The 27,055-nt window shown below is 35.4% G+C and overlaps 1 protein-coding gene across 2 annotated transcripts in view; it reads left to right on the top strand.

The window, feature by feature from the left end:
- The window catches only part of COL12A1 (collagen type XII alpha 1 chain), a 110,768-nt gene that overhangs the window by 67,215 nt on the left and 16,498 nt on the right, over nt 1-27,055 (top strand). For both annotated transcript variants that reach the window (XM_058307047.2, XM_058307048.2), the window contains exons 37-55: nt 671-813; nt 2,420-2,549; nt 4,380-4,499; nt 5,598-5,744; nt 6,544-6,660; nt 6,803-6,949; nt 7,495-7,569; nt 8,955-9,094; nt 11,077-11,200; nt 11,373-11,516; nt 12,957-13,121; nt 14,447-14,485; nt 14,581-14,719; nt 16,942-17,084; nt 17,366-17,475; nt 21,188-21,337; nt 22,743-22,820; nt 25,124-25,210; nt 26,361-26,414. In XM_058307047.2, the coding sequence (XP_058163030.1) occupies nt 671-813; nt 2,420-2,549; nt 4,380-4,499; nt 5,598-5,744; nt 6,544-6,660; nt 6,803-6,949; nt 7,495-7,569; nt 8,955-9,094; nt 11,077-11,200; nt 11,373-11,516; nt 12,957-13,121; nt 14,447-14,485; nt 14,581-14,719; nt 16,942-17,084; nt 17,366-17,475; nt 21,188-21,337; nt 22,743-22,820; nt 25,124-25,210; nt 26,361-26,414 (2,252 nt within the window). The remainder of the gene's footprint in view (nt 1-670; nt 814-2,419; nt 2,550-4,379; nt 4,500-5,597; nt 5,745-6,543; nt 6,661-6,802; nt 6,950-7,494; nt 7,570-8,954; nt 9,095-11,076; nt 11,201-11,372; nt 11,517-12,956; nt 13,122-14,446; nt 14,486-14,580; nt 14,720-16,941; nt 17,085-17,365; nt 17,476-21,187; nt 21,338-22,742; nt 22,821-25,123; nt 25,211-26,360; nt 26,415-27,055) is intronic.

Genomic DNA, 27,055 nt, shown 5'->3' with positions numbered 1-27,055 from the left:
CGGAAATCCTTTCTCCATTCCATTCCATTGTAACTACAGAGGTAGAGGGGTGTCTCTGGGAGAGTGAGGAGCGGGAGGAGGTGGTGAGTGAGGGGCTGTGTAGGTGGAAGGTCAGTCTCTGCAGGTAATTCTGCCTGGGCTCCCCCATATTCTCAGTCCAGACCAAAGCTCTGGGCCAATGACTGCCCTTTATGCTGAGTGAACTCTTTTCAGTCATTTTTAAAAAATTTAGAATCTAAAACTAAACCAACGAAGGGTTTCCTCTCTTCTTCTGCACTGCTCTTCTAACTGAGTGGGCACTTTGGAAATGTGGGTGCTTGGCCTCTATGCTTCATTAAACGGGAGGTGGCTATAGATGTTGTGATAATCCTTTTCCTTCCCAGTCTGTGAATTTGTGTTCATACCTACCTCTGTGTCACTGAAAGTTCAGCATGTAACCAACAGGAGCTCTGAAATGATATAGCGCTTTATACTGTTTATGATTTCATATTTTAAAACCATAGAATGTTCATATTCTCATAAGGGAGTAAATATAGTGAATGGTGAAACACCTCCAAGTAACTTCCTTAATTTGACTTGGGTAAAATTCTTTGAAACTCCTCTCCCACTCACCCCCCGTCCACCTTGCTCACAGGCAAGTGACTTACCCTATTGTACTTTCTTTATTAAGTGCCAAGAAGTGGGCCAAGAAATCTGAGAGTCTTTGGGGAGACAACAAATAGCCTCTCTGTAAGCTGGGATCATGCTGATGGGGCAGTTCAACAGTACAGGATCATTTATTCCCCTACCGTTGGTGATCCAATTGATGAATATGTAAGTCTAATACTAATTTATTGGTAAATTTTATAACCTCATACCTGGTTGGAGGGTGAAGTTAAATTTCTCCTTTAGGAACCTCCTGCGATTAGAGTTGAGTCCTTGACTCTCCTGTGCAGTCACATTTTTTTCTCTGACATGATATTGGGACTACCGGAATGTGGCTTGTGTGCTCCCCCCCCACACACACACACAGAGAACAATGTCTTTATGCTCATTTTTATTCTAAAGACATGTCAGAACACCCGTCTCATTGCATGATCACCTGTGTATTTGTAGCCACCCAATTATACCATGTGAACTAAGTGTAGTGATATATGATAAATTTTATTATGGGATATCTAAATTAATGTTCAAATAATCTGATTATCCAAATCCTACCCTTTCTTCAAATCTAGTTCCTCTACTAGGTCTCCCTTAAATACTCTAATGCTAATTAATCTATATGTTTTCTCTCAACATTTTGTAGTACACTTCGACTTTGAAATGTATATACTCTTATATTAGCGTCAAATATTTGGGTGTCATATGTTGTCTCTTTCAGAACCAGATTCAAATTTCTTGTAATGTTCTTATGATCCTCATTATGTATTTACATTAGCTGAGCCTGGAAAGCTCACCACTTCATTTGAGATTTAAAGCAGTTAGGTCTGGGGTTTGTTATGTTTTACAACATACATCCTCTTTAATCATTCTTCCTCCATGAAGTCCATGTAATGAAGCATTTTATCTACTTGAATTTGATATATTAGACTTTAAGGCCTCATTTTTATTAATTGGAAACCCATGTAACTACCATTTAGAGTTTCTGATCAAATTGAAATAAACAGTAATACAATAGTTAGCTGATATGATTGTACCTAAAGCAAAGAGGCTCTATGTTTCAGTGTTTGCCCATCTTTGCCATGGACAAAAATGCAATTTCCCTTGACTTTCTGAAAACATTAAATATATAATCTCCAGCAATTTACCATTTGGAGCCCAGGAACTCCAGACTGGGAATCACTGGCCTAAAAGATACATGTTGTTTATTGAAGCAAAGTACAAGGTTGGAGGAGAGACTGAGAAATATGCCTTTCATTCCTGGTCCATGAAAGTAGTTAGATGTATTCTCTCTTTCCTCCTTTCTGTCATTTCACTTATTAGTATCAGCCAAACTGACATTCTTGAAGGCAGAACCTCAGTCCATTTTCGCTCACCAATATATTCTCAATACCTAGCCCTGGCTCTGACCAGTATGTAGTATATAGTTGTTGAACGAATACATGGAAATCTAACATATAGCAATGGAGAAGAGCAAGACAAGGATATATTACTGAGTGCTTCAGTATCAGTCATATGTGACTAACCCTTTAATTGCCTTTAATCCTCACAACTTCCTTCAGAAATGACAGAACTGTCACTTGAGCTCAGGCCTGTCGGATTCTAAAACCATTCTCCTACATGGCACAGACTGTATACATGGGTTGTATTGCCAGAAGTGTTGTACAATAAAAAGAAAATATGAAGAAATGATTACTGTTTCTGAGAAAATATAAAACAATATTGTCTTTGATCTGTCAGTCTTCTAACTGAAAATAAATATACAATTTAACTTCTGTAGACCACAGTCCCAGGCAGAAGAAACAATGTAATACTGCAACCTCTGCAATCTGATACTCCATATAAAATTACTGTTATAGCTGTTTATGAAGATGGAGATGGGGGCCATCTAACAGGAAATGGAAGAACTGGTAAATGTCTTCTGCCCTTTATAATATTTTGGTTTTGTCCTTATGGATGAGTCTCAAATACTGTATTAAAACTGCATAGACATTTATATTGGACATCCAATTTCATTAAAATGATGATATATGAACACAATTGGCTTTCAGCATTTTAAAGGTCCAGTATAAGAAGGAAAGGAGACAAAAATCTTTATAATTACTTTGCTTGAGATAGTTTTATTTCTTCTTTGGAAAACTGCTGCATATCCTCTGAATTATATTTTCATTGTGTGTTGTTCGTTAAGACTGTAATTGCTCACTCCATCAATAGAATATCAGTACTACATGTTCTGTGGTGATTGAAATATATGTAGAGAAGCAAAATTGTTAGTAGACATCTTCTGCCTTACAGATTTAGCTTTAAAAAAATTTTTTTTCTGTTCTGTATCAATAGAAATTTACAAAGAATTACCAGTGTTCTAGCCCCCCTTTTTGCAAAAGTTTCTTATAGTTTAGAGCTGAGGTTTTCCAACTTGGCTGCTCATTGGAATCACCTGAGGAGCTTTGAGAAGCCATACTTATGTCAGGTTGCTTCTTCCAGAGATGCTGATGTAACAGTCCCAGGTTGCAGCAGGCTGGACCAGTGCATGTTCTTAACTGCAGCCATGGTCGAGAACCATGGGTTTAGCAGGAAAGCAGGCTGGGCTCTAGGCCTGAATTGTTACTAGTAAATACTGGCATTCCAGTTTCCCATTTCATTCAGTAAAATCCTAGCTGGGTATCATGATTTTTAGGTTCTCTGCTACACACACTTGACCAGACTGGCTTTGTGCTTAAGTGATTTTGACAACGTTATAGAAATTGGGAGAGGTAACATTTGAAAGCTCCTAGGAAAAAACAGGACTAGAGTTGATTCAGCTCAGTGCCTGAAGTCCAGGAATCTAGGTGTTTACTAACACTTACTGTCTGCAGGTCTGAGGCAGTGGAGACTCAATCTTGCCCTCAAGAAGATCTTAATTTAGCAACTTCCAATTTCTCCTTCCTTAGATTTTAGAATATATTTAGGTACTTTCCTGGGAAAATGACATATTTCAGAATTTTTTGATCAAAAAATAAAAAAAAAATATTTGGTGAACTTCAGTTTTCCAGGAATGACCAAAAATCTTTTATCTTGCGAGAAAAGTTTTCCAAGTTGGATTTTGGTCACTTGGCCTTTATTTTTTCTTATTTGTGTAATGCTATGAATAATAACTCAGCAGCTACTTAACATACTAGCTAAATAGTGTTGATTTTACAGAATGTGGAGTTGAGGGCAGCACCACTGGAGGCTTGAGGAATTATTCCAGGTTATGTTGGTGGAAGATAGAGTAGTGGAGTGAAAGAACATTGTTTTAGTCACTAACTAGCTGTGTAGCTTTGGGCAAATCTTATCTTATTTATGTGATAAGGTAGTTGGACAAGATAGTCTCTAAATTGCTTGCTGGCTCTAAAGAGCTGCAATTTACAATACTTGATCTGAGATCTCTTTTAATTTTTTTATTCCATCATACCAGCTCCAAATTAATTGTATCATACAGCTCTGAATCTTGCTTCCTGCTAGGTTGCTGCTCTGAAAATCAGCAGTTTCTGAGGCTACCTGGGTCACTATTTGACTTCAGAAAATTACCAAGCTATCTGTTGAGCACTTCAATTACCGTTTTTTTTTTTTAAATATCTTTTTTATTACTTGCTGGATAAAGACATTATGGAATATTATTAAATTGCTCTCATGGGGCTGCACTGTCAATACTCATAAAGCGCTGTGCTTTCCTGTATGTCAATAAAGGGTCAGTAATATGCACCAATGTTTGCTTTCAGTGGGACTACTTCCTCCTCAGAACTTACATATCACTGATGAATGGTACACAAGATTCAGGGTATCTTGGGATCCTTCACCATCTCCAGTTCTTGGATACAAAATTGTGTATAAGCCAGTGGGTAAGAAAGCACTCTTATTATCCTTAGAAGGCACTGGAGGGTTATGGGTGCATGGGGTATTATTTACTGAATCTTTTATGATTGGATTCTACTGCTATTTCATTGATCACATGTAGTCTCTTACCACCAGAGGTAATGCTTCTGGAAATATGTTTTAAACTATTGGCCTAAAGGATCCTTGTTACTATGTTGTAGATGAGACTTTCAAATTGCATAGTTGGACAAATTGCATTGAATTGCACAAATTGAAACTATTTTCAGAAATTCTATATTTTATTACAATCATGAAGCAATGTTTATTTAATCAATAGCAACTTCTGTATTTTTCCATTATGTACAAATATTATTCCATTTTGAGTATAGATTGTATGCATTTTAGTTTATTCACGAATGACTTGGTTTTAACTTCCCATTGAAATTTTCATCTAACTTGACAGCACCTGGATTAAATTGTTGGCTCTCTTTGCTACTATGTTCTGTCAATATGCTTAACAAAGTTGGAAGGAAAATGCTCTTTCTATCAAATTTGCTAGGGCATCTTCCATGTACCCAAGAAACATATGAACTAGAAAAAAATAAAGGAGAGAGGGCAAGAGAAAGGGAATGTGAACTTGTGTAAGAAATGGAGAGAGAGCTTAAAGGTGGGGTGGGGAGGTACAGCTGGAGTTGGTAATTGATTAAGTAAACTATGTGGTCTGAGGTCCAGGAGAGAAGTGCTTAAATCATACATATAACAAAATGAAAAAATGTTTTTTGTGTACCTACTATGTACAAAGCACTATGCTGGCAAAGTGGGGCTTTGAGAAGAGATAAAGTATAGTCAATCATGTAATTGATTTATTCACTAAGGGAACATTGATTACACACTTAACTACATTCTAGATACTGTGCTATTCTTTGAGAATAAGGGTGAAAAAATCAATCTCTGCTTATAGTTTTGTTTGTCATATAATGTAGTATATACTAACTTAAATGAACAAATGCATAAGGGGCTATGGGAATATCATTTGACTATGTCAAGATATTTAATTTTAATTAAAATTTGAAGCATTTGAAGTGATGGCATCTTTCTGTGTATATTTATGATTGTTATTCAAGGTTCCAATGAACCCATGGAAGTCTTTGTTGGAGAAGTGACATCATATACATTACACAATCTCAATCCTAGTACCACCTATGATGTGAAAGTTTATGCTCAGTATGATTCTGGACTCAGTGTCCCCCTGACTGATCAAGGCACTACATGTGAGTCATGGATCTCTTGATGGTTGTAAGAGAAAGTATTACAATTAACCAGGCTAACCTGTTTTATTTCTTCTTAAGATATACATGTTTTCTCAGCTCTTAGTAAAGAGGTCCTTTGGTAAACAGTTAAACAGAGCTGTCTGAACACTTAAACAATATAACTGAGTATGCAAAAATTGTCTAAGATGAGGAAATGATGCTTATTTTGCATAAAATAAATTTTGAAATTTAAAATGTGAAAACCATAGAAATTATCATTGCCTGCATGAATGGTCCACAAAACTAGAGGTGTGATGCTATTTAGTTTTCCTTGACCTTCAATGTTAAAACATATGGTACTTAAATGAGTTGATTTAATTTGAAAATTTCACAGAAATGCCATGATTACTGACTTCAGTCTACTGATAGATTTTGTTATTACCAAGTTATTACCAGTTTAAAGACTTAACAAATAGCCTTTCAGAAGACTTTATTTTCTATGAGACATGTTTGACATTCGTAGTGTTGAGAAGGACTATGTAGAATCTCCTTTACTTAAAAAGTGGTGATGTAAATGGGGATCTGTTTTGCCTGTACCATATTCCCATGCATGTTTCATGGATGTTCATTATAAGGAAACATAGTAAAATTTCAGACATTTTATTTTTCAGTCACAGTGGCAGCTTTAAAGTTGTGTTGTATTTAAAAGTATTTTTGCCATTTATTTGTGAAGTCAAATTATTCCTTCCTCCCTCCCACCCTCCCTCCCTTCCTCCCTCCATCCCTCCCTCCCATTCATTCTTCTTCTTTTTTTCTGTAGTGTATTTGAATGTAACAGATCTGAAAACTTACCAAGTAGGGTGGGATACATTCTGTGTCAGATGGTCACCTCACCGGGCAGCCACCTCTTACAGACTCAAACTAAACCCTGCTGATGGTATGTACAAAAAATGAACAAAAAATTGAAGCAACGTTTTAAATTTCAGAAAATTTTCAATTTTCTTTGAAAAATGATATACAAAAATGTTTTAACATATAATTAATGACAGATTAGTATTTTCCTTTATTGTCATAATCAGGAACCAGAGGACAAGAAATTACAGTGCGTGGATCAGAAAGCAGTCACTGCTTCACTGGCCTTTCACCAGACACTGATTATGGAGTCACTGTTTTTGTGCAGACACCAAATCTGGAGGGACCAGGGGTCCTTGTCAAAGAACATACCAGTAAGTTTTTGAGTCATCTGGAAAGTCTCTGTAGAGGCTTCACAATAGAAAGCTGTAAGTGTGGGAGACTTAAGACTCCTGTGCTGTCACTTCTTCCTAAGGAGAGCAGTAATGATGTAATGAAGGTGGAGCCTGTGGCTGGTCAGGACCTTTTATCTGCAGCAGTTTCCTGTTGTCCCTGCTAGGGAGTTGGTGTTATTTTAAGGAAAGGGCTAAAGGAGGAAGAGCTGATTCTAGTCAGCAGTGAAAAGGTGAATCTTGCATCCTTATTAGTGAATTTTACTAATTTGACCTATCTACTGACCTGAGATTCTCTCTTTGAGGCTTTCCTTTAATTTTTGCAACTGTACTTGATGTTGAATGGCCTCAGTGACACCAAATTTAGATTGTGTAGAAGTCCCAGTGTATCAGTGCCATTGAGCCTGGGTCCTTATTTTCTAAGACTTGGTTTGTGATTGAGGAAACAAATTGCACTTAAAATTTACATTCTGTGATATGAAATGTGCATATATTTTGTTTTTCTAATTACCGTTTCTTAATTCTAGCGGTGAAACCAACGGAAGCCCCTACAGAGCCACCCACACCTTCTCCGCCTCCCACTATTCCACCAGCACGGGATGGTAAGTATAGCTAATTGGGCAATGAATTCAGCAGGTGGATACATAGATTCTTATTTATGCTTCACATACATAATTTACAATTTATTTAGAACATTTATGATTTATTGTTTCTGCTGAAGAGTTTTTAGATTTAAAAAAATGCCATTATTTGTTCCTTCCCATCCCCTGCCACATTTTGGTGTGAACAAAGTCAGAAATAAACAACTCTAGTTCTTCATTCAGGCTTCTTTATTTCACCAGCTTTGCAAATCACATTAAGGTCTGACAATATTAAAATACCTGACATATTCTTGTCACATGATGAACATTTTTTTCTGTTGGACCTGGCATCAACAGTCACTGTGAAACTTTTTTGATTATATCTGCATCCTAACCCCTGAAGTCTTTGATTTTGGGATTCCTGCTTCTGATCTAAGTGCCCTGGATTACTAAAGCTAAAAAAATTTTCATTTACCAAAGTTTGAGAAGTAATTGTTCCTGCAGTGAAGTAGTAAAAAGACTTACTGAGCTATTCAGACTGATCTCTTAGTAATTTGGAACAATTCTTTTGTGCTTTATCAAATTGAATTTAAGCTGATTAACGATTGGTTTATTCTTTTCTCACATTCTGTCTCTAGCATTTAATAGAAAGCTTTTAAGAGTTTAAAAGTATTTTTATTTCATTTTATAAGGATCTGGAATGCTACTACTTCATTAAGCCTATTGAATGTGTCAAATTAAATATAAAATTGCATTTTTAAGGGTAAAATAATAATGAGTTTTTAAATTAGAAAAAACAAATCAAGTAAATCATCTTGGTTTAAAAACACATTAAGTATGTATACACTACAATTTTGTTTGAAAAAGTCTCCAAGTCTGGAAATTCAAATTAAAGATGTTTGTTTTCTCTTTCCATCCCCCCATATATTTCTAGTGGCCTAACTTAAAATTTAAAACACACTTTTACCCAGAATATTTGGTAATTATTATACAATGCACACCCACTGGTGGCTCCTTTTAAGTCCTGACCATCTTTGCTTTTCATTTAATTTCCCCTCATTTTATTTTTTGAAGCCATCTTAGTAGTTCTAGGAGGAAAGAGCCTTGCATAACGGATATAATCTGGAATATTTCTAGAGTAGGAATTGAGAGTCAGTCAGACCAGCATGCCACAAACTTTATTGTGCAGATGAATCATCTGGGCATCCTACTATTGCTGATTCTAATTCAGGAAGTCTGGGATAAGGCCCAAAATTCTACATTTCTAACAAGCTCCCTGGTGATGCTGTTGTCAGGCCACACTTTGAGTAGCAAGGTGTTAGACTACATTTCTCAATTATGCAATTTCATTCGAATGAAAGGATTAATAAGATTTGGGACTTCTGTTTTGTTTTTGTTTTTCCTAGTATGCAGAGGGGCCAAGGCAGATATTGTGTTCTTGACTGATGCCTCTTGGAGTATTGGGGATGATAATTTTAACAAAGTTGTAAAATTCATCTTCAATACTGTGGGAGCCTTTGATGAAATCAGTCCTGCTGGAATTCAGGTGAGCGTCATTCTACAAGGGGCTATTCGTTTGTGAGGTCTTGCAATTTATTTGAACTTTCATTTTCAGTAGAAAGATTTTTCAATATGAACTACAATTTGACCTTCACTATTTGCTATTCTTTTACACATATGTCTTTGGGAAGGTGTGGGCTGTAAATGATAAATATGCCTCTAGTTATTCTCTTTGGAAAGATAATTTTCCAGTTGGAGATTTAGGGGACTCTCACTTTTAACATCTTACTTAAAATTTCCAACAATGATACATTCCCATGAAAAGTCATCCATTGCTCTGGAATTAAATGCATTGTTATTTTCTTAACCTAATAAGTCAGAAGAGTCTGTGATGACTAGAATGGGTGATAAATAGAATAGATGCCTGGAATGGGTGTCAGGAAGCATGCTGCCTTCTATATCATTACATTTCACATATTGCCTTTACAGAAGAATGTCAGTTAATGAGTCAGAGAGTAGTTCATTTGTTTTTCTAAAACTATTACTACCAGTTATCTAATCATGCAAACTCTCCAAATTAATTTGTTTTATTAGAGTAGAAACCTATAAAAGTTTATATTTCCAATGAATAGGCTCAAACAGTAATTCATTATCTGACCCTAACCTACCCATAAAGCCATGAACCTCCTCCTCCACTCCCAACATATCCATGAACTAAACTGGACCCTTAGGTCCAGTGGCTCTAATCTATTTTGGGAGGGCTTTTCAGACCTCTCTGCAAATCCAATTAAAGCTATTATTAGCTCTGCATCCTTTAAGACCACTTCAAATTCCACCCCTTCTGGAGAAACTTCCTTGATGGCTTTAGGCATTCCATGTTCCTGAAGTACTTTCTCTATACTGCTATTATAGTATCACTTTATATTGTCGTTATTTATCTTGGGACTCTCTTCTATTTAAATTGTCAACCCCTTAAGGCATGAGACTATTTTATTTTAAAAATTCTCTCCAACTTTTCTATTTTTCTTGGTGAATTTTCTTGTTATTTTGACAGTTGTACCTCTTCATTGTGGTACATAAAAACATTATGAAAACAAGTGATTTTGTCATAAACCAAAAATAATTTTATAAACAAATTATGTTGATCTTCCTCTCTTACGGGATAGTACTTTATTGAATGTACTAGATTCAAATCTCCAAATAATCCTGTGGATATTGTACCAACCCAAGAATAATAAAAAGTCATCCTAATTATATTTCTAATTTAAAGTGGCAACAGCTAAGCCTAATTTTTTATCTTTTTAGCAATTAAGATTTCTAATACAATAATAAAAAATACCTACCATATTTTATTAGCTTCTGCATACCGCTTCCTATGTATACATGATTGTTAGTCCTTAAAACAACTCTGGAAAGTAAGTATAATTACTTCCATTTCATTTAAAAGGAAATCAGAGTCCAGAGAGTTAGGGAATTTCTCCAATGTTACATAGCTATTAATGCCAGGGTTAGAATTTAAGCTCAGTGAATTCTGACTACAAAATTTATACTCATTCCACTAAATCACACTGTCACTAATGTTGTCACTAATGATATGTTAATTATTATTAAACATGACATTTTTATATTACCATGAGAATGGACATGGTCAATGAGGAGCAATAAGCTGAGAACCAGAGCACTTGGGTTCAAGGTGGTACATTCTCATTTTCTAATCCCCTGACATCATTGCTCCTCAGCTTTTCCAATTCTTTCCTATATTCGAGAGAAAGACACCATATGATAGTGTATTTTAATTATTAATATCAATGATGGACATTTTCATTTTTAATATTAACAGGAAAAGCTTAGAAATTAGAGAATGTGATCAGACAAGAGTAGTCAGTGTTATAATATTAGCCAAAATATTTTATAATACGTCAGGTCTGAGACATTTTCTTTCCCATTCTACAGCTAGAGGAATCACTTGGAGATTGCAATACAAAATGAGATGACTTATACTTACCACCAAACCACATTTCCTTTCAGGTCTCATTTGTACAGTACAGTGATGAGGTCAAGTCTGAGTTTAAGCTGAACACGTACAATGACAAGGCCCTGGCCCTTGGGGCCCTCCAGAATATTAGGTACAGAGGAGGAAACACAAGAACAGGTACAGTTAATCTGAGTATATGTAGACCTTCACTTTCCAGTGCATTCGGAGTGGGGGAACTTAAAGTCTCATCTGACCCCATAGCCAAATTCTTATCAGTTGGGAGTGGCTAATGGCATGAGGGCAGCTTTCACTGAGGTGACACTAAAATGTTCCATGCCACATTCTGTAGGCAAGGCCCTCACGTTTATCAAGGAGAAGGTCTTGACTTGGGAGAGCGGCATGCGGAAGAATGTCCCCAAGGTGCTGGTTGTGGTCACAGATGGTCGGTCACAGGATGAGGTCAAGAAGGCAGCTCTCGTCATCCAGCAATCTGGTAGGCATGGTCATGAATTTAATGCCTAGTGATCTCACTGATTATTTTAACAGTTGTAAATGTTCAGGAATGAAATGGAAGCCCAAAATTGCTCATTTTGCTTTACTGTTCCTGTTTTACTCTGCATTCTCTACCCTTGTTATATTAGTTTTTATTTGATTATAGAAAAGTTTGGAATTGTTAATAAAGGGTATGGTGTATTTTTTGTAAAAGAAGCGATTCAGGGTTTATCAAGGGCAAGCCAAATTTCTCCAGAGGAGATGGAGGGCTACATAAAGCAACAATACTGGGATAATCTTAGAGCAGCTTCCTGCTTAGCAGAAAAGAATCTTGATGCTGTTTTCCGCAAGGAGAGACATAAGGAAGCCTTTTGCTTCAGTGTATCCTTGCAGATACAGACCTAACACAGATTGCTGAAAAGTCCACTGTAACGGGAAGCATCTCTCGGGCAGATCCTCTCAACCAAACATCTTAAGAGCCTCCCAGCAATACTACCTTTTGGAATGGTTATTCAGGATGATGCGAGATGAAACTAGATCTTTCTAGTACTTTCAGTAAATCACCCTTCCTCCCTCCACTCTGCCAGGCAGGGGTCCAAGATGGACTTATTTTAGAGAGAATTATTTGCTATACATGAATTATTGTGGCAAATTTATCGTGGAAATAGGTAAAATTATGACTTCTAATTAGCACCAAGTCATACTGTCTTCTTTCAATAGAAAGAGCTGATATTTACATAATTATTGCCATTTTGTTACTAATACCTTTGAGCAGATTTCAACATATTTTGAGTTCCTATCTGATTAAATTTGGGATTATGCATTGCTCCTCCATTGATTTCTAATTATATCTCTAGGGCTTTTCCATATAGCTTATTTTTTCTGGTGTTAAATTAAGCTTTTAGAGTGAAACTTTGTTTATTTGCATTAGGCTAAATAAATGGACGTTTATTGCCTTGGGGAGTTGTAAGTTCCATTTCAAAGGTGGCCAAAGTACTGCTTTTGAGCTGAGGTCTTTGGAAAATTGGTTTCAAGAATTCAGATTTAAAAAGGAGCCCATTCTTGGTTTCTGAGTCACATAAGCTTAAAATGTAAATGGTGCCCAAGAGAGCTGCAGAATTCATGTGTATATTTGTGCTGTGGATCCATGGAAGGAAATGTGTACCACATTAATTCTTTATGCTATTAAAATCTTCATCTTTTAATTGTTAAGATTTTATTTTAGGAAATCCAATTAATTGAATTTCATAAGCCAGAAAATAAGAAAATCTGCAAAGAGTACTTATTCATTCAAGAGAGTTTAGGTCAAATAAAAACACTTGCTGAACACACAAAAAATACAGATAGCTTCATTTCCAATGTAATTTTATTTTGAATTGTTCAAAAAATAAAGAAGGGTCAAAAGGGATACATAAGTCACTCTATAAATGCTACTCTACAGGGTTCAGTGTCTTCGTAGTTGGTGTGGCCGATGTTGACTACAATGAGCTTGCCAACATTGCCAGCAAACCAAGTGAAAGGCACGTGTTCATTGTGGATGACTTTGAATCTTTCGAGAAGATTGAGGACAACCTTATTACATTTGTTTGTGAAACTGCCACTTCAAGTAAGTCATAGTAATATAGACCCAGAATCTCACTTGTTTTGAAAAATAATTACTTAGTGAGTCATTCTCTATCCTATATGGGATCAAGTCTGTGCATAAATAGACCCTGGAAAATCATTTGAGAACCTGATGAATCATTGTTCCTATTGAGATGTGTGCTTGTCAGAAGTCCATTTTTAGCCTTGAAGATGTAATATTCCTTATATAGAAATAAAATGTTTTCATATATCCTTTTCCCACCATCCCAACATCCTATGACCTTTCAGTAAATTAATCTGCAGTTTAAAACTGCATATAAGGAAACATGTCTGTGAGATGGTTCTCCCTATTAGCAATCGATTGGTATTAGTTCTGTCAAAAAATGTCCTTCAAGAGAACAATGGAAAAGCCTGACTTATGTATATGTGCTCAGTAGAAATTCAGGTGGTTCCCAATTGTTTTTTTTTAATTTAAATTTTTCTTATCTAAATTATCAAACCCTCAAGTGCAACTTGTAAATTACAGTGATAGCTGAAGTTTTGGGGTATTAGATTGTGGAGATAGTTGTGTGGCCAGTTTATGTCCTGATCTTAGGCAGAGCTCTGCCTTACAAATATAATTTGCCCCCATTAAACACTATATTAAAAACTCAGAACTCTGTTTAGAGGGGGTAGGAGTAAAGAAACTTCAGTAGTTTACTAAAATTTAAAATTGTGGCACCCTTAGTTTAAATGAAAATTTGTGCTGAAGCCCAGAAAGGAAGAATGGGGCTACATTAGTGAAAGTGCTCATAGGACTGGAATTGTATCTCTTCCACCCCAGGGGGCCCTGGATATGGCCCTCTGGCATCCTTGGGCTCTCTGGGGGATGGGGTGAAAACTACAACATACTTGTCATCAATGCATGATGTTTGGTTGTCAGCCCGGAGGCTCTGGTGCTTGGCAGAAAAAAGGATTGAATAGTGCTTGGCAGAAAAGATGACTGGATAGGGATAAACTCTTCCTGCCTTGCAGAAATCTGAAAAATTTCCTGGGAGAGAACTTCTTTAATCTATTGAAAAATGTCTGAAAAATTTCCCCTTTAATTCTATGTTAGTATTCTTATGAACACTGAAATATTCCAATTGGACTAGAGAATTTTCAGGAAACATTTTTCACACGTGTCATTAGTATACCTTTTCTTACAGGAAGTTTACAAGAAATACTTTACAGCAGGTTAGACTGATAAGTTACTTTATTATAAATGAATGAACAGTCTCATTAGTTGATATACATACCTGCTTTCTGTGCATATATGATGTTTGTATATGATGGTGCATCATGTTTAAAGAGCACTGTATCTTCCAGGTTGCCCTCTCATTTATTTGGATGGCTACACCTCACCAGGTAAGTATTTGTACCCTTGGGCTAATTTATTTCAAGATTTAAACAACAAAATAATTAAAATCAATGCATTTAATATTTTCTTTTCTCATGTGAAGGTTTTAAGATGCTAGAAGCATATAACCTGACAGAAAAGAATTTTGCTTCTGTACAAGGAGTCTCTTTGGAATCAGGGTCTTTTCCCAGCTACTCTGCTTACAGGCTTCAAAAAAATGCTTTTGTGAATCAGCCGACAACGTAAGTATGGCAACGGGAGAATCTTTTTCTTATAATGGGCAAGAAGTTTCTTTGAGGTCCTTGGAATCTTTGCTGACTTCCTAAAGCCCTAGAACTTGAGAATTTTCAGAAGGCTCCTTATAGATTACCTAGACTGGTTTCCTTAAACATAGGTGCATGTTAGTTGCATGTAGGGAGAGATTAAACCTCTTCCATAAAGTCATATAATGATTCAGGCAGGACACCTGAGCTTGTTATTCTCAGAGGCAAGAATCTCATCCTGGTACTGCAGTATTTTGGATTACTGACCCTGTGAATTTAAGGTTAGGAGTGTAGTCATGCTTCTTCTAAGGGAGGCTGTTTAAAAAGGCAGACAACTTATCATTAGTGTATTTCTCCCTGTGGCAGAGAAAGACTGGATGGAATAAATGCAGAGTGAAAGCAGGCATCCTTTTTTTCTTTTTAAACAAACCAATTTTATTGATACATGTTTATAAACAATACAATTTATGCAAAATGTACAATCAATGGTATTTGGTATAATCACATAGTTGTGCGGGTATTCTTTTCAGTGTTTCAGACCTCCAGAAAACTAAAGCTGAGGTAGTTTTACCTGTCCATGATCAGACAGACAGTGGTTAGATTTTATTGGCCAATGCTCCAGTAGTCCATTGGGTAGCTCTGGATGTTGGTATTTTTCTTTATGATAATTTGCTCCTGAGTATGATAACCAAAATATGTACTTCTTATTCATTAAAATAAAAACTTTTTTTATGTTGAAAAAATTTGTTTGCTAACTTATGGAGAGAAAAGAACAAGAAGAAAGAGAATTTTCAGAAACTTAGGACAGGGTCAGAAAATGTTATCTGAAAGTTGAAATGCTCTGGGAAAGTTGATGGAAAATTCAGAGTAAGACCAGAGCTAATTTCTTTTAAGGAAGCACACATCACATCATAGTTCAACCACACTGCTGGTTTCTAACTCTTTTATGGTTAACCACATTGGGTCATGGCTCTAGATTTTTTAACTGACCACAACATTCAGTGTTTAACCCTTTTAGTCACTGCCAGATATGGTTCTTACATTTTAACTCATGACAGCTTATTGTACTTTCAAGAGTCAGAATTTGTGGTTGGAAGTAAAGAACCATCAAATGCAATTAAAACTTTTTTTTTTTTAATCACAAGCACTAGTTAATTAAGGAAAAATGAAAAAAAATGGCTAGGTGAGAAATGAGTTGATATGGAAAAGAATTCTTTTGCCATGGAATATTATTAAGATAGTTTCTTCTTGAACATGTAAAAGCCACTGCACATCAGCTTGTCCAAAGCATATGTTTTAAGAGGCAAAGCAGAATTATATTCCAGAAGTCTTTATGGTACTAGCGATGTGGTACTAGCTCATGGAACCTCAGGAGACATTTTGTTCTCTCTGCCAAAATTCATGAAGAAATAGTTCCTTTTCAGTCCAAGAGTGGATCAAGGCCTTTTTTCTACCTTCTGGGAGAAAAGTTATTAAATGGTCTCAGACAGAAAACCGTCAATTCTGCTTCAAAGATTCCCCCGAGCAATGACAGACTCAGCTCTGGAAGGACACACGGGACTGCATTTTTTGTCAAACAGCTTTAGAGCCAAGAAACATTTCCTTTTAATTTAATCACATCCTTTCATCAACACTAAATGTTTGCACATGTACATGGCCTTAACATTTATTATTATTTTTATTTTGGGGAATATGTGAGCTTCTGGAGGTTAGTTGAATTATTTGATTTCAGGGGAGGAATTTGGAAGTGTAAAAATGATTAGAGATAGGGAGGGAGAAATTAAAACCTTAAGCTGTTTTACATATGATCTCATATCCCTGGCACTGGAAGTTAAGAATATTTTACAAACTTTAGTCTCTTTTAATTACATTCATAGTTATAATGTTTATCACTCTAACTTTATTATACAATGCCATAAACTTTTATGAATCTAGAAAAAAATAGTTGTTAAGAATAGGATAAAAGACCATTTTGTAATTTCCCGGAATTTGTAACTTTATAAGATTTATAAATAATCTATTACCATTTGCATAATGTGTCTTCAGTGTTTGTTCTTTTGATGTTTCCTAAATTTTCCAAGTTATCATTAATAATTTCAGATAATACCCACAAAAGGCGTTAGTCCCAAGATTTAAAATATCCTTTGTTTCTGATGAGAAATTCTATTTACTTATTTATTTATTTTGTTTTTATCCAACAGAGACATACACCCAAATGGGCTCCCTCCTTCATACACGATAATATTATTATTCAGGCTTCTCCCAGAAACTCCTAATGACCCTTTTGCAATTTGGCAAATCACAGACAGAGACTACAAACCACAAGTTGGAGTGAATGTGGACCGTAAGGATTTTTATCGTATTTTAAGGGATATGACTATGATATTTTTTACTGTGTTCTTCCTTTCCCCTTCCTTTACTCTTTTTCTTTAATAACCTTCTGAATATATTTACTTGATATACGCTTTTGTGTTTAAACTTTTCAAAATCTAACATACATAAAAATTCTAATTATATTTTATATCAACTGAAAATTTTTTAACTCTGTAGCAGAATTATTTGCTATTATGTTCAATATAGGTGTACTATGCATGTGATTTAATAACAATTTTATGTTGACTACAGCTTCCAGCAAGACGTTATCATTCTTTAACAAGGATACAAGAGGTGAGGTGCAAACCATTACATTCGATACAGATGAAGTAAAGACGTTATTTTATGGAAGTTTTCATAAGGTAAAAACATAAAATTACCTGAGTCTTATTTCTAGAAAAAGAATGACTTAGAAATTTAAATTAATTTCTTTTTGTTGTTTATCAAATGTCATGTTGAATGGCAGAACTATAGCTTTATGTTTTTAAAAAAATATTATTCTAAAGAATTTGATTAATTCAAAGAAGAAAATTTAAAACCATAATTCCACTAATCAAGAGGTAACTGCACTAACATTTTGATATATTTTCAGTTCTCATTTCTTGTCAAAATTTGAATCATATCATATATACAGTATTTCACTACTTACCATTTTATTGTAAACCTTTGTTATTTAGTTTCAAAAGCTTACTTTTGATGGACTATATTTTAATTTAGAAAACATATTCTTTTATTTTCTTACCTTTTAAATCTTAGAGAGCCCAGTGAGCTTCTTCTGCCTGCTCGTTTATTGGAAATTTACAAATATTCTAGTGAAATGTGGAGTAAATATTTTATCAGTCCAAAAATTACCAATATCTACCAAAAAATTTAAGACAAATGTTAATGAAATTAACTTTTCATGAATATCCAAAGGGATTCTCTAAAATATCTTGCTAAAAGTTCTAAGATGCATTCTTAGGGGACTGTCTATTCTTCATGATCATAATTTTTTATATGTCAAAGGATAGCAAGAGTACTGAAGTTGGGAGCATTAGAAATGAAAAGAAAAATCTAAGTTAGGAATTGACCTGTTGCACAGGTAGTTTAAAATTTCTCCAATATGGCACGCAGGAAGATTATCCCCCATACATGAAAGTAAATATTTCCAGTTCAATCTGATTTTCAAGTGAAAATTAATACCCTTCCTCTACTTGAGTAGATTTAGCAGCATTTCTTGCTGTTTCTACTCCTGTGTAATCTTGACTTCTTTCCAGAATGCTTTCCTTATTCATGAATCACATTGTTGATAAAGATGGCAAGGGACTCTTCGTTGTGCTCAAAGATATTTCAATGTGCTCATTAGAGGGAACTAAAAACACATGGAAGGGAAAAAAAAGATCTCTATACCATAGTATAACCTTTTAGCAATTGTCAGACTCCCATGGTAAAGTGCTGTAAAATAAATGCCCAGTATGAAAGCAAATTCTGGTTTGGGGAATATTATTATTGGCTTGAACTAATCCTTACCCAATAAAAGATGTTGACTTTGGAAAAGTTCTTATGAAAAGTTTTAGCTCATTGATATATCTAATAAGCTCATATTTGAACGTCTTAGTGAGAAGGCCTATTTTATTTTTCTTTCACATCCACTGAAGATATTGAGAATCTAATTTCCTACTAATCAATATAACCATTTAATACCTATTGTATCTTAATTTCCAGTTTTCATGGAATGCTTCATTTTATTCAAATCCAAAAAAGCAGAATTTTGCAGAGGTCTAGAGTGAAAGTCATTAATTTTTATTGTATTCTTTTCATTTCTTATAGGAGATAAAAATCAGATTAGAATTATATTTGTGTTCAGTAATCAGGAAAAATATCTCAAACGAAGAGACTTACTAAAGAGTTAATTTTGTCTACAAGTTCTGCTCTCTATTTTTCATCATATTTGGACTGTAACTTTTAAAATTTACTTTCCCTGTTCCTACCTGCCTCAGATACTCATTTTTTTTCAAATCAAGATAATTATTTTTTTGCATTTCTTTCTTCATACCATTGGCCTTTCAGTGAGATGCTTATTTTCTTGGCCTTTGTGTAATACCTCTTCTGTCTTTTTTTCTTTCTCATGTCTCATCATGTTCTCTCTTTTCTCCCCAAATTCTCTACCTTCTTCTGTCATACCACTACCACTTTCTTTTAGTTTCTCCTCCTCTTTTTCATTATGCTGTTTTTTTCCTTCTGTTCTCTCACTCCATTCTTTTAACACATTCCCTTACCCCATTAATTAGAGTACTGGGATCAATCACTATTGACACTTTATATTCTTCACTGATCCAAAGAGTCAAGCATTCTTCTTTCATGTTTTCATCTAATTCCTGAAGTCCTTGTGTCCATGGGATGAGATTGAGCAGTACTCCGACAGTAGGAAATTAATGCAAAGGATGGGGAGGGAGCTCTTCAGAGAGAGAGATGGCTTAAAAGGACTCAAGCAGGGAAGGGCAAACATCTTTCACATCTTGTGGCTTCCCTCTAAAAACAATGTGTGTTCCTTTTATTCTAACAGTTGCCATGGATCCAAGTGAGAAAATTATATTTATGGGGAGGAAATGGAATAGATTAAAAAATAATGCCTGAGGTTATGGTAGAAACTAGAAAGGAAAATAAGTGACAAGGAGATTGTCATTTCTTTCTACTAGTCTATGACCAACCATGTTTGACAGTTGAGAAATAGGCTGGATGCCCTAAATACTTGGGGCAATGGTCTACAGATGAAAAACCCATTCTGAAATCTAATTATGCATGTATTTAAAAATGTGATAAAATACTGAAGAAATGGTTGGAAAATGTGTTTTTAGGATGTATCTCTTTGTGGTTAGCATTGAATGACAAGTGTATATGGAATAATTTTGAAACAAATTAAAAGTTTTGATTTTTAAATAATTTTAATGTGTACTATGATTTTTCAAATATTTCATGAATATTTGCTTCTGTGGTTGTTCATACAGGAGTCAATAAATAAGTTTTAGTTTTTATTAGATAATAAATATCCTAGGAATGCTTTTATGACGTTCTTCTTAAATGCAATATTAGATGATTGCCTAGGGGAATTTGAAGCTTTTAAAATTTTTAGTAAGCTGTGTAGCATTTTTATATAAAAGCAATTTCTATGTACCATCTTATAGATGCACTAAACGAATGCTTTGATGGTGATTCCAGGTGGGAAAAATGTTTACTGTTCAAAAAGAATCTCTGGAGATTGTCCTTATGCTGACTGACTCAGAGCATTTAAGAGAATTTCTGTTTCTTTTAACTTAGAGCCAAACTTTCGAAGGTAATCAAGTGCTTACTTGAGCATTTATGCTGTGATCAGTGGCAACTACGAGCATAACTATAAACTCAAGGATAACCCACAGACATTCTTTACATTATTGAAATACAAATGTTTTAACAATTATCTGTACTAATGGATTTCTTAAAATTCGGAGTATTTTTGGTATCAGACAAAAATAAATTGATGTAAACTTTTTTCCTTAAAGGAAATTAAATATTGAATTATATTGATTTCTAGAGTTGACTCTATAGAAGATGTGCTAATTCTTTACTATGTTAGGTATTTATGTCAGTTATTTCTGGCTGAGACTGGAGAATAATGAATTAAAAATTGAATTTAGCAAAATCGGTTGAGGATATTCAAGATTCCTTTGCCTTGAGTAATATATAGTAATATTTGTGACTCATTAGCCTCTATTTGAATAGTTCTCGATAGTTTACAAAGTCATTTTATCTACTACATCTTCTTTGGTCATCTAAGTTAAGAGTACATATTGGGAAAACAAGAAATTTTATGCATGTATGTGTGGATGAAGAAAACAAGACCAGAAAGGATAAGTGGCTTTTCTAATTTGTTAATAAATGACATCATTGACATTGCAACCTATTTCTTGGATTTTCAATCCAATATTCTTGATTTGTGATGAGAATGGTTTAACAAATATTTTTCTTTACCTGTGATCTGAAACATGCAGAAAGTCTGCCTTTTGTTTTTGTTTTTTTTTGTAGAAACTTTTTAACGGAAACAAATTATCTTTTTAGGTTCATATTGTAGTGACTTCAAAAAGTGTTAAGATTTACATCGACTGCTATGAAATTATAGAAAAAGACATTAAGGAAGCTGGAAATATCACAACAGATGGTTATGAAATTCTTGGAAAACTACTTAAAGGGGAGAGGAAATCAGCTACAGTAAGTCACTTATTTTTCATTTTTCTTACTGTCTTGTGTTAATATGGTATTTTATAAGTAAATTGATGAGTTTTAAATTGTCAAATTTCTTGGTCAGATTGAAACATTAGAAAAGTTATATGGAGAAAATATGCTACTGACAGAACAATAAGGCATTAAGGCACCTGAGAATGTCATGTTGTCATCCTGAAAGAGGAGAGTACTCCATAGATACTTGCCAACATAATCTGTGAAATCTAAAACAATTCTTTTTTTATTCTTCAAAGATAATTATTGTTATTACAAATTTGTGCAATCAGGACATAAACATTTGTAGACTCTAGCTACAACTGTCAGTAAAGCCTGTTTTCTGTCACAGAGGAGTCGCTCATCCATCTGTCTCCAAGGAAGAGCAGTGCGGTAGGGCAGCCAACTGAAAACATTACTGGCACAGTTCTACTGATGCAAGTTTGATACAGGAGCAGGCCAACTCTATTTACAAAGCTACCTAGTAGTAAAATTTTAAATCTAATTTTGTCACCATACCAAGCTAATTAATTTCATATTAAATGTAAATAGATAAACCTATTGTTCTAAAAGTAAAGCTAACATTTACCTAAACAGCTTGGCTTCTATTGTTCTTCTTAAAAATGTTATTTATTTAAATTAGCTTTTTTCCATGCACAAGATTTTTTCCTCCTAGATTCAAAAGTGAAATATTTTATTCTACAATTTAGAAACAATAATACAAATTTAATATAACTGGGACCAAAATCTTGAGTTCTTGCTGAATATTGGATTTGTTGTTTAGATAGTACAAAAATAGTAAAGTAGTAAATAAAGATTTTAAATTAAGAAATAGTGCAGTTAAATCAGATTTTGGAAAGAACAACTATTGTCTTAACAGCCTTTTTTTAATCATTCAAAGAGCTTTATTTTTAAACTTTAGAAAGAGAAAAGATTGGCGTAGTTAAGCTGAGGACTATTAGGAAAGTTAGAAGTCAACCCTTAGGTAAAAATTTTCTGAAAATAAGAGAATTTTAGAATAAGCAAAAAATAGTTTCTTTAATGTCACTTTTCTACATGGATGAACTCTTCAAAGTTGATTTAAATGTGTGGAGTCTTCAAATTCTTTTAATAAAGAAATTAATGTTTTCTTAAGAAAAAAACCTCACTGAAACATTTCATTTTAGTCAAGGAAGTGAATCAGGCATGGGAATTTCACATATGCATTTCACTTTACCATCTTTCTCTTAGGCATGGGATTTTATGTTCTTTCCTTATGAGGTAAGGATCACATTTCTCTCCAGGGCACACAGCTTAGAGAAAGTCTGTGTGACAAGCTGACAAAAGTTAATATTAGAAAATGTTAATATAAAATATTTTCCAAGCATCTTTAGCTGATGTTGCTGTTGTTTGTTTGCAGTTCCAAATACAGAATTTTGACATTGTCTGCAGTCCAGTGTGGACCAGTAGAGACAGATGCTGTGATATTCCCTCTAGAGTAAGTAAAATGGAATTGAATCCTGTTGTTGTTTTAATAGTCTCCCAGGAATAAATTCTTGTTCTGGGGGGTGATCCGGGAGAGGAAGTAGCATTCAGCAGCTGCATCTTCAGGATAAAGCCAAGGAACACACAATATGTGCAAGCTCATCAGGTACCACAACTCATGCCAAGGCCTCTGTAACCCTTCCCTTCCAAGAAAGAAATGTACAAGATCTTATTTGGAAATTCTTCCTAACAACCAGGGTTGTTGTGCATAGTCAGAAAAGTCCTGCTGAGTCAGTGTGCTTGGGCAACCCTTATACTACAAAGCACTCCCTATTGCTCCTATTGCTTTTTTTTTTTTTTTTAAGATTTATTTTCTTTATTTCTCTCCCCTTCCACACACACCCCCTCCCCCGTTGTCTGCTTTGTGTGTCCATTTGCTGTGTGCTCTTCTGTGTCCACTTGTATTCTTGTCATGCCGCACTGGGAAACTGTGTCGCTTTTTTTTTTTTTTTGGTGCATCATCTTGCTGCGTCAACTCTCTGTGTGCGCATGTCACTCCTGGGCAGGCTGCGCTTTTTTTGCACAGTGAGGCTCTCCTTGCGGGGCATACTCCTTGCACGTGGGGCACCCCTATGTGGGGGACACCCCTGCGTGGCACAGCACTCCTTGCGCGCAGCAGCACTGTGTGTGGGCCAACTCATCACACGGGTCAGTAGGTGCTGAGTAGCAAACCCTGGACCCTCCATATGGTAGGCGGGCACTCTATCAGTTGAGCCACAGCTGCTTCCCCCATTGCTTTTTATTATTTTTATTTTCATTTTATTTTAAAAGAAGGTTTAGATTCCATAAATGATACATCAAAAATATAAGGGGATCCCCATATATCCCCCACCCCACACTTTCCTCTATTATCAACGAATCTTTCATTAGTGTGGTATGTTTGTTACAATTGATGAACACATACCAAAGCATTGCTACTAGCCATGGTCAGTAGTTTATATTAGAGTTTACATTTTGCACTGCATAATTTTATAGGTTTTGACAAAATGTATAATGGCCTATATGGGTCATTGGCTGCCACAGTGAACAGTGCCTCAAGCAGGAGTTGTCCTGAGGACTCAAGAGACATCTAGACACTATAGGCAGGGCAGACAATCTCAGGAATTTGGCGCCCTCTCAGTGGGCCTTACCTGGGAATATGTGTTCTCCAGTGTAACAGACTTAGACTCATAAAAATAATTTCCCTACACGTGGCTCTTCTGCCCCTTCTATTTTAACCTATAATTAGCACTATACCCATTAAATATATGTCCTTATTGCTTTTAAAATGTCAATTTTTTTTTAAAAGAAGAACCATCACTTTCTTGGATATCTAAGGTTTTTAGATGGTGTAAATAACTATACTTCTGTCTGAGATGATGACAGTCCTCCATATTATCTTTGTAGTTGTTAATAATTATAGAGTTGAATGCTGGCAGTGGATTTCAGACATTACACAAAGAAAGAACCATGTACATCCCCAAGATGACTGTGCATTCCTTATTCCACAAATCTTTATTGAGGGCCCATCATAAGTCCAGCACTATTCCAAGTGCCAGGGTTACAATAATGAAAAAAATGTATATTCGAGTGGGAGCAAGGGAGAGAAAGAAGGAACAATTAGATATACACTATGTTATAAAGTGAAAAGTTCTAGGATGAAAAACAAATCAGGGCAATGGGATACCAAAGGTTGGTATAGTGACATTTAAGCAAAGATCTGAATGAAGTAAGGTAGCAAACAACGTGGATAACCGGAGGGAGGGCATTTCAGCCAGGAGACCTGCAAAGGCCCCCCAGCAGAAGTATGTCTAGATATTTGAGGAATAGTAAGTAGATCATTGGGTCTAGAGCAGAGTAAAAGCAAGGGGGAAGAGTGGTAAGCAATAAGATGGGAGGGAGTGGCGATGTCATACAGAACATGTAGAACCTTGTAAGCCATGGAGTGCCTTCTCAATTTTATTTTGAATGAAATGGGAGTTGATATCTGTGTTTTACAGTGTTTCTTTAACATTAGAGAAAATTGGATTAAATGGCCAGTGGTTCTGGTAGCCTTGTAAACATTTCTTTTTCATGTGTTTTCCTAAAGTAAAACATGCAACAAAGAAATAAAGGAGTGAAGAAAGTTTGAATATGAGGCTAGTTGTAATGATACTTAGAAATGAGTTCTACAAGTTGGTCAACAGACTTCCTTATGCATAGAAGATATGTTGGGGGGTGGATGGGAAGTCATTTTCCCCCTAAATTCACAGGTAAATTGTCTTTTCAAAATTTCAGAGAGATGAAGCAAAATGCCCTGCACTTCCGAATGCTTGCACATGTACACAGGACAATGTTGGGGCTCCAGGACCACCTGGCCCTGCGGTAAGGAAGCTGAAACAGTCTCTCTAGCTTTTCCTTTGAAACCTTGGGAGGGATCCTTTTTTTGCCAGTATGGAGTCCATAGAATGCTTCCAGGTATCTGTGTTTTCCAGGACAGAGTAAGCTAAATTGCAGACCATTTTTGCAGTATGTTTAGAGATTTGAAATGGAGAAAATCAAGAAGAAAATCTGATTCTAATATTTGGACACATTTCTACCTCCACACTATGACGATATTACCAGCTTGTCTTTAAGACTTTTTCTCTTAAAGATATGAACCTGTGCTTTCATGTGTAATTATATGATTCTGAAAATTCCATATGTTAGCTGAAACTTCTTTTATGTACATTATGGAGCAATGGTGAGAGGCTGACCCAAGAACAACTTGTTTAGAACCTAGAACATGTACAGATGGTAATTTTATATTTGTGATGATATCATAAATCCTAGTGAAAGTATTGGGTTTGGAATAATTTGAGTGAGAGGACTCTGATTAAATCTATTCATGAGGGGAGAGGAGAACAGGAAAGTGTACAGCAAAACATTCAGAATCAAAATTTCACTAGGAATATCATTTATTTTTTGTTCACAGTGATGTTTACCTATATTAAACTTGCAATTATAAAACTATATACTAGCTGTGGCTTTAGTTGGCTTTGAGAAATAGGGATTATTTTTCTAGTTGTGAGGTAACATTATTGGTGTCACTGTCATATTTATTTCCTCCTTTCTTCAGTGGTCTATGAATTACTGTTACTTGAGTATATGTTCTGAGGTTTGGAGGGATTTAAGACACTCCTCTTAGGTATTATTTTCCATGAACAATGCAATCCACATAATTCCAAAACAGATATTTCTTTTACTTAAGTAATGTTTGCTTTTTCCAATAAACCTCAATTTAGATTAAAACATTTGCTACCAATAAGTAAAATTCAGAATGTAAAGACCCAGCACTTGAAATGCATAAAATTTCTCAATTCTCTTTCTTCACATATTTGTACGGCTTGAAATATTTACTTAAATATTTTGCATGTGGCTGCAAAATTGTCAATTGTCTGGAGAATGCACTTCTTCCTGGAGCAATTTTTATATATCAATGTCTTCCTATTTCCCTTATGTTCACACTAAAATGTGCTCTTAATATGTATTTTAGGGAGGACCTGGTGCTAAAGGTCCCCGAGGTGAAAGAGGTATCAGTGGGGCAGTTGTAAGTATATTTTAGATGCATTTAAATTTTCATGTATTTGTTGAAGTCTGGTTGTTCAAATTTCCACTAAGCTGTTGTGTGACCTTGAGCAAATTAGTTCAGGTTTAGTGTGCTTTGCGTAAAATAATTACCTCTTGTCATGTTCCTAAATGTCAAAATGATGGATTATACTAGTCAGAGAAAGGAATGCATACATTTTGCAGCTATAGGAATTGTGCATGGGACATCTGTAAAAGCACCTCGAGGGCTCTGTGGGCACATGGGAAGGTAGAGGGGATGATTTGGTCATCCACTGGAAGAGGGTATGGGGCGTGGAGTCCCCCTAGAGAGTGGGAGGTGGTTGGAAGCAGTTCTGCTGTTCCTTCATTCATGTGCCTCAGAGAAAGACTGGAGCAGCCAAGGATGCTTTCCCTCGGTGGTGGTGGGGGGGCGGGGCACTGGCAGCTTCTGCTTGTTCTGTACTAGTCTTGGGTGAAAATTCAAACTTCTGAAAAGGATTTTATGAAGAGAATGTGTAGTTTTTGTCATAATGTCGCTAATAAGTAGCTTGTCCAGCAGTAAGGGGGAGGTTGGGATACTCTCCCAGGTCTGTCTGATCGCAAGTTTGTGCCCTTTCCACCTAGATATACAGCAAAGAAACC

The sequence above is a fragment of the Dasypus novemcinctus genome, chromosome 11, assembly GCF_030445035.2.
Source record: "Dasypus novemcinctus isolate mDasNov1 chromosome 11, mDasNov1.1.hap2, whole genome shotgun sequence".
Classification (NCBI taxonomy): Eukaryota; Metazoa; Chordata; class Mammalia; order Cingulata; family Dasypodidae; genus Dasypus; species Dasypus novemcinctus.
This window is presented reverse-complemented; position numbering and strand designations above follow the sequence as displayed.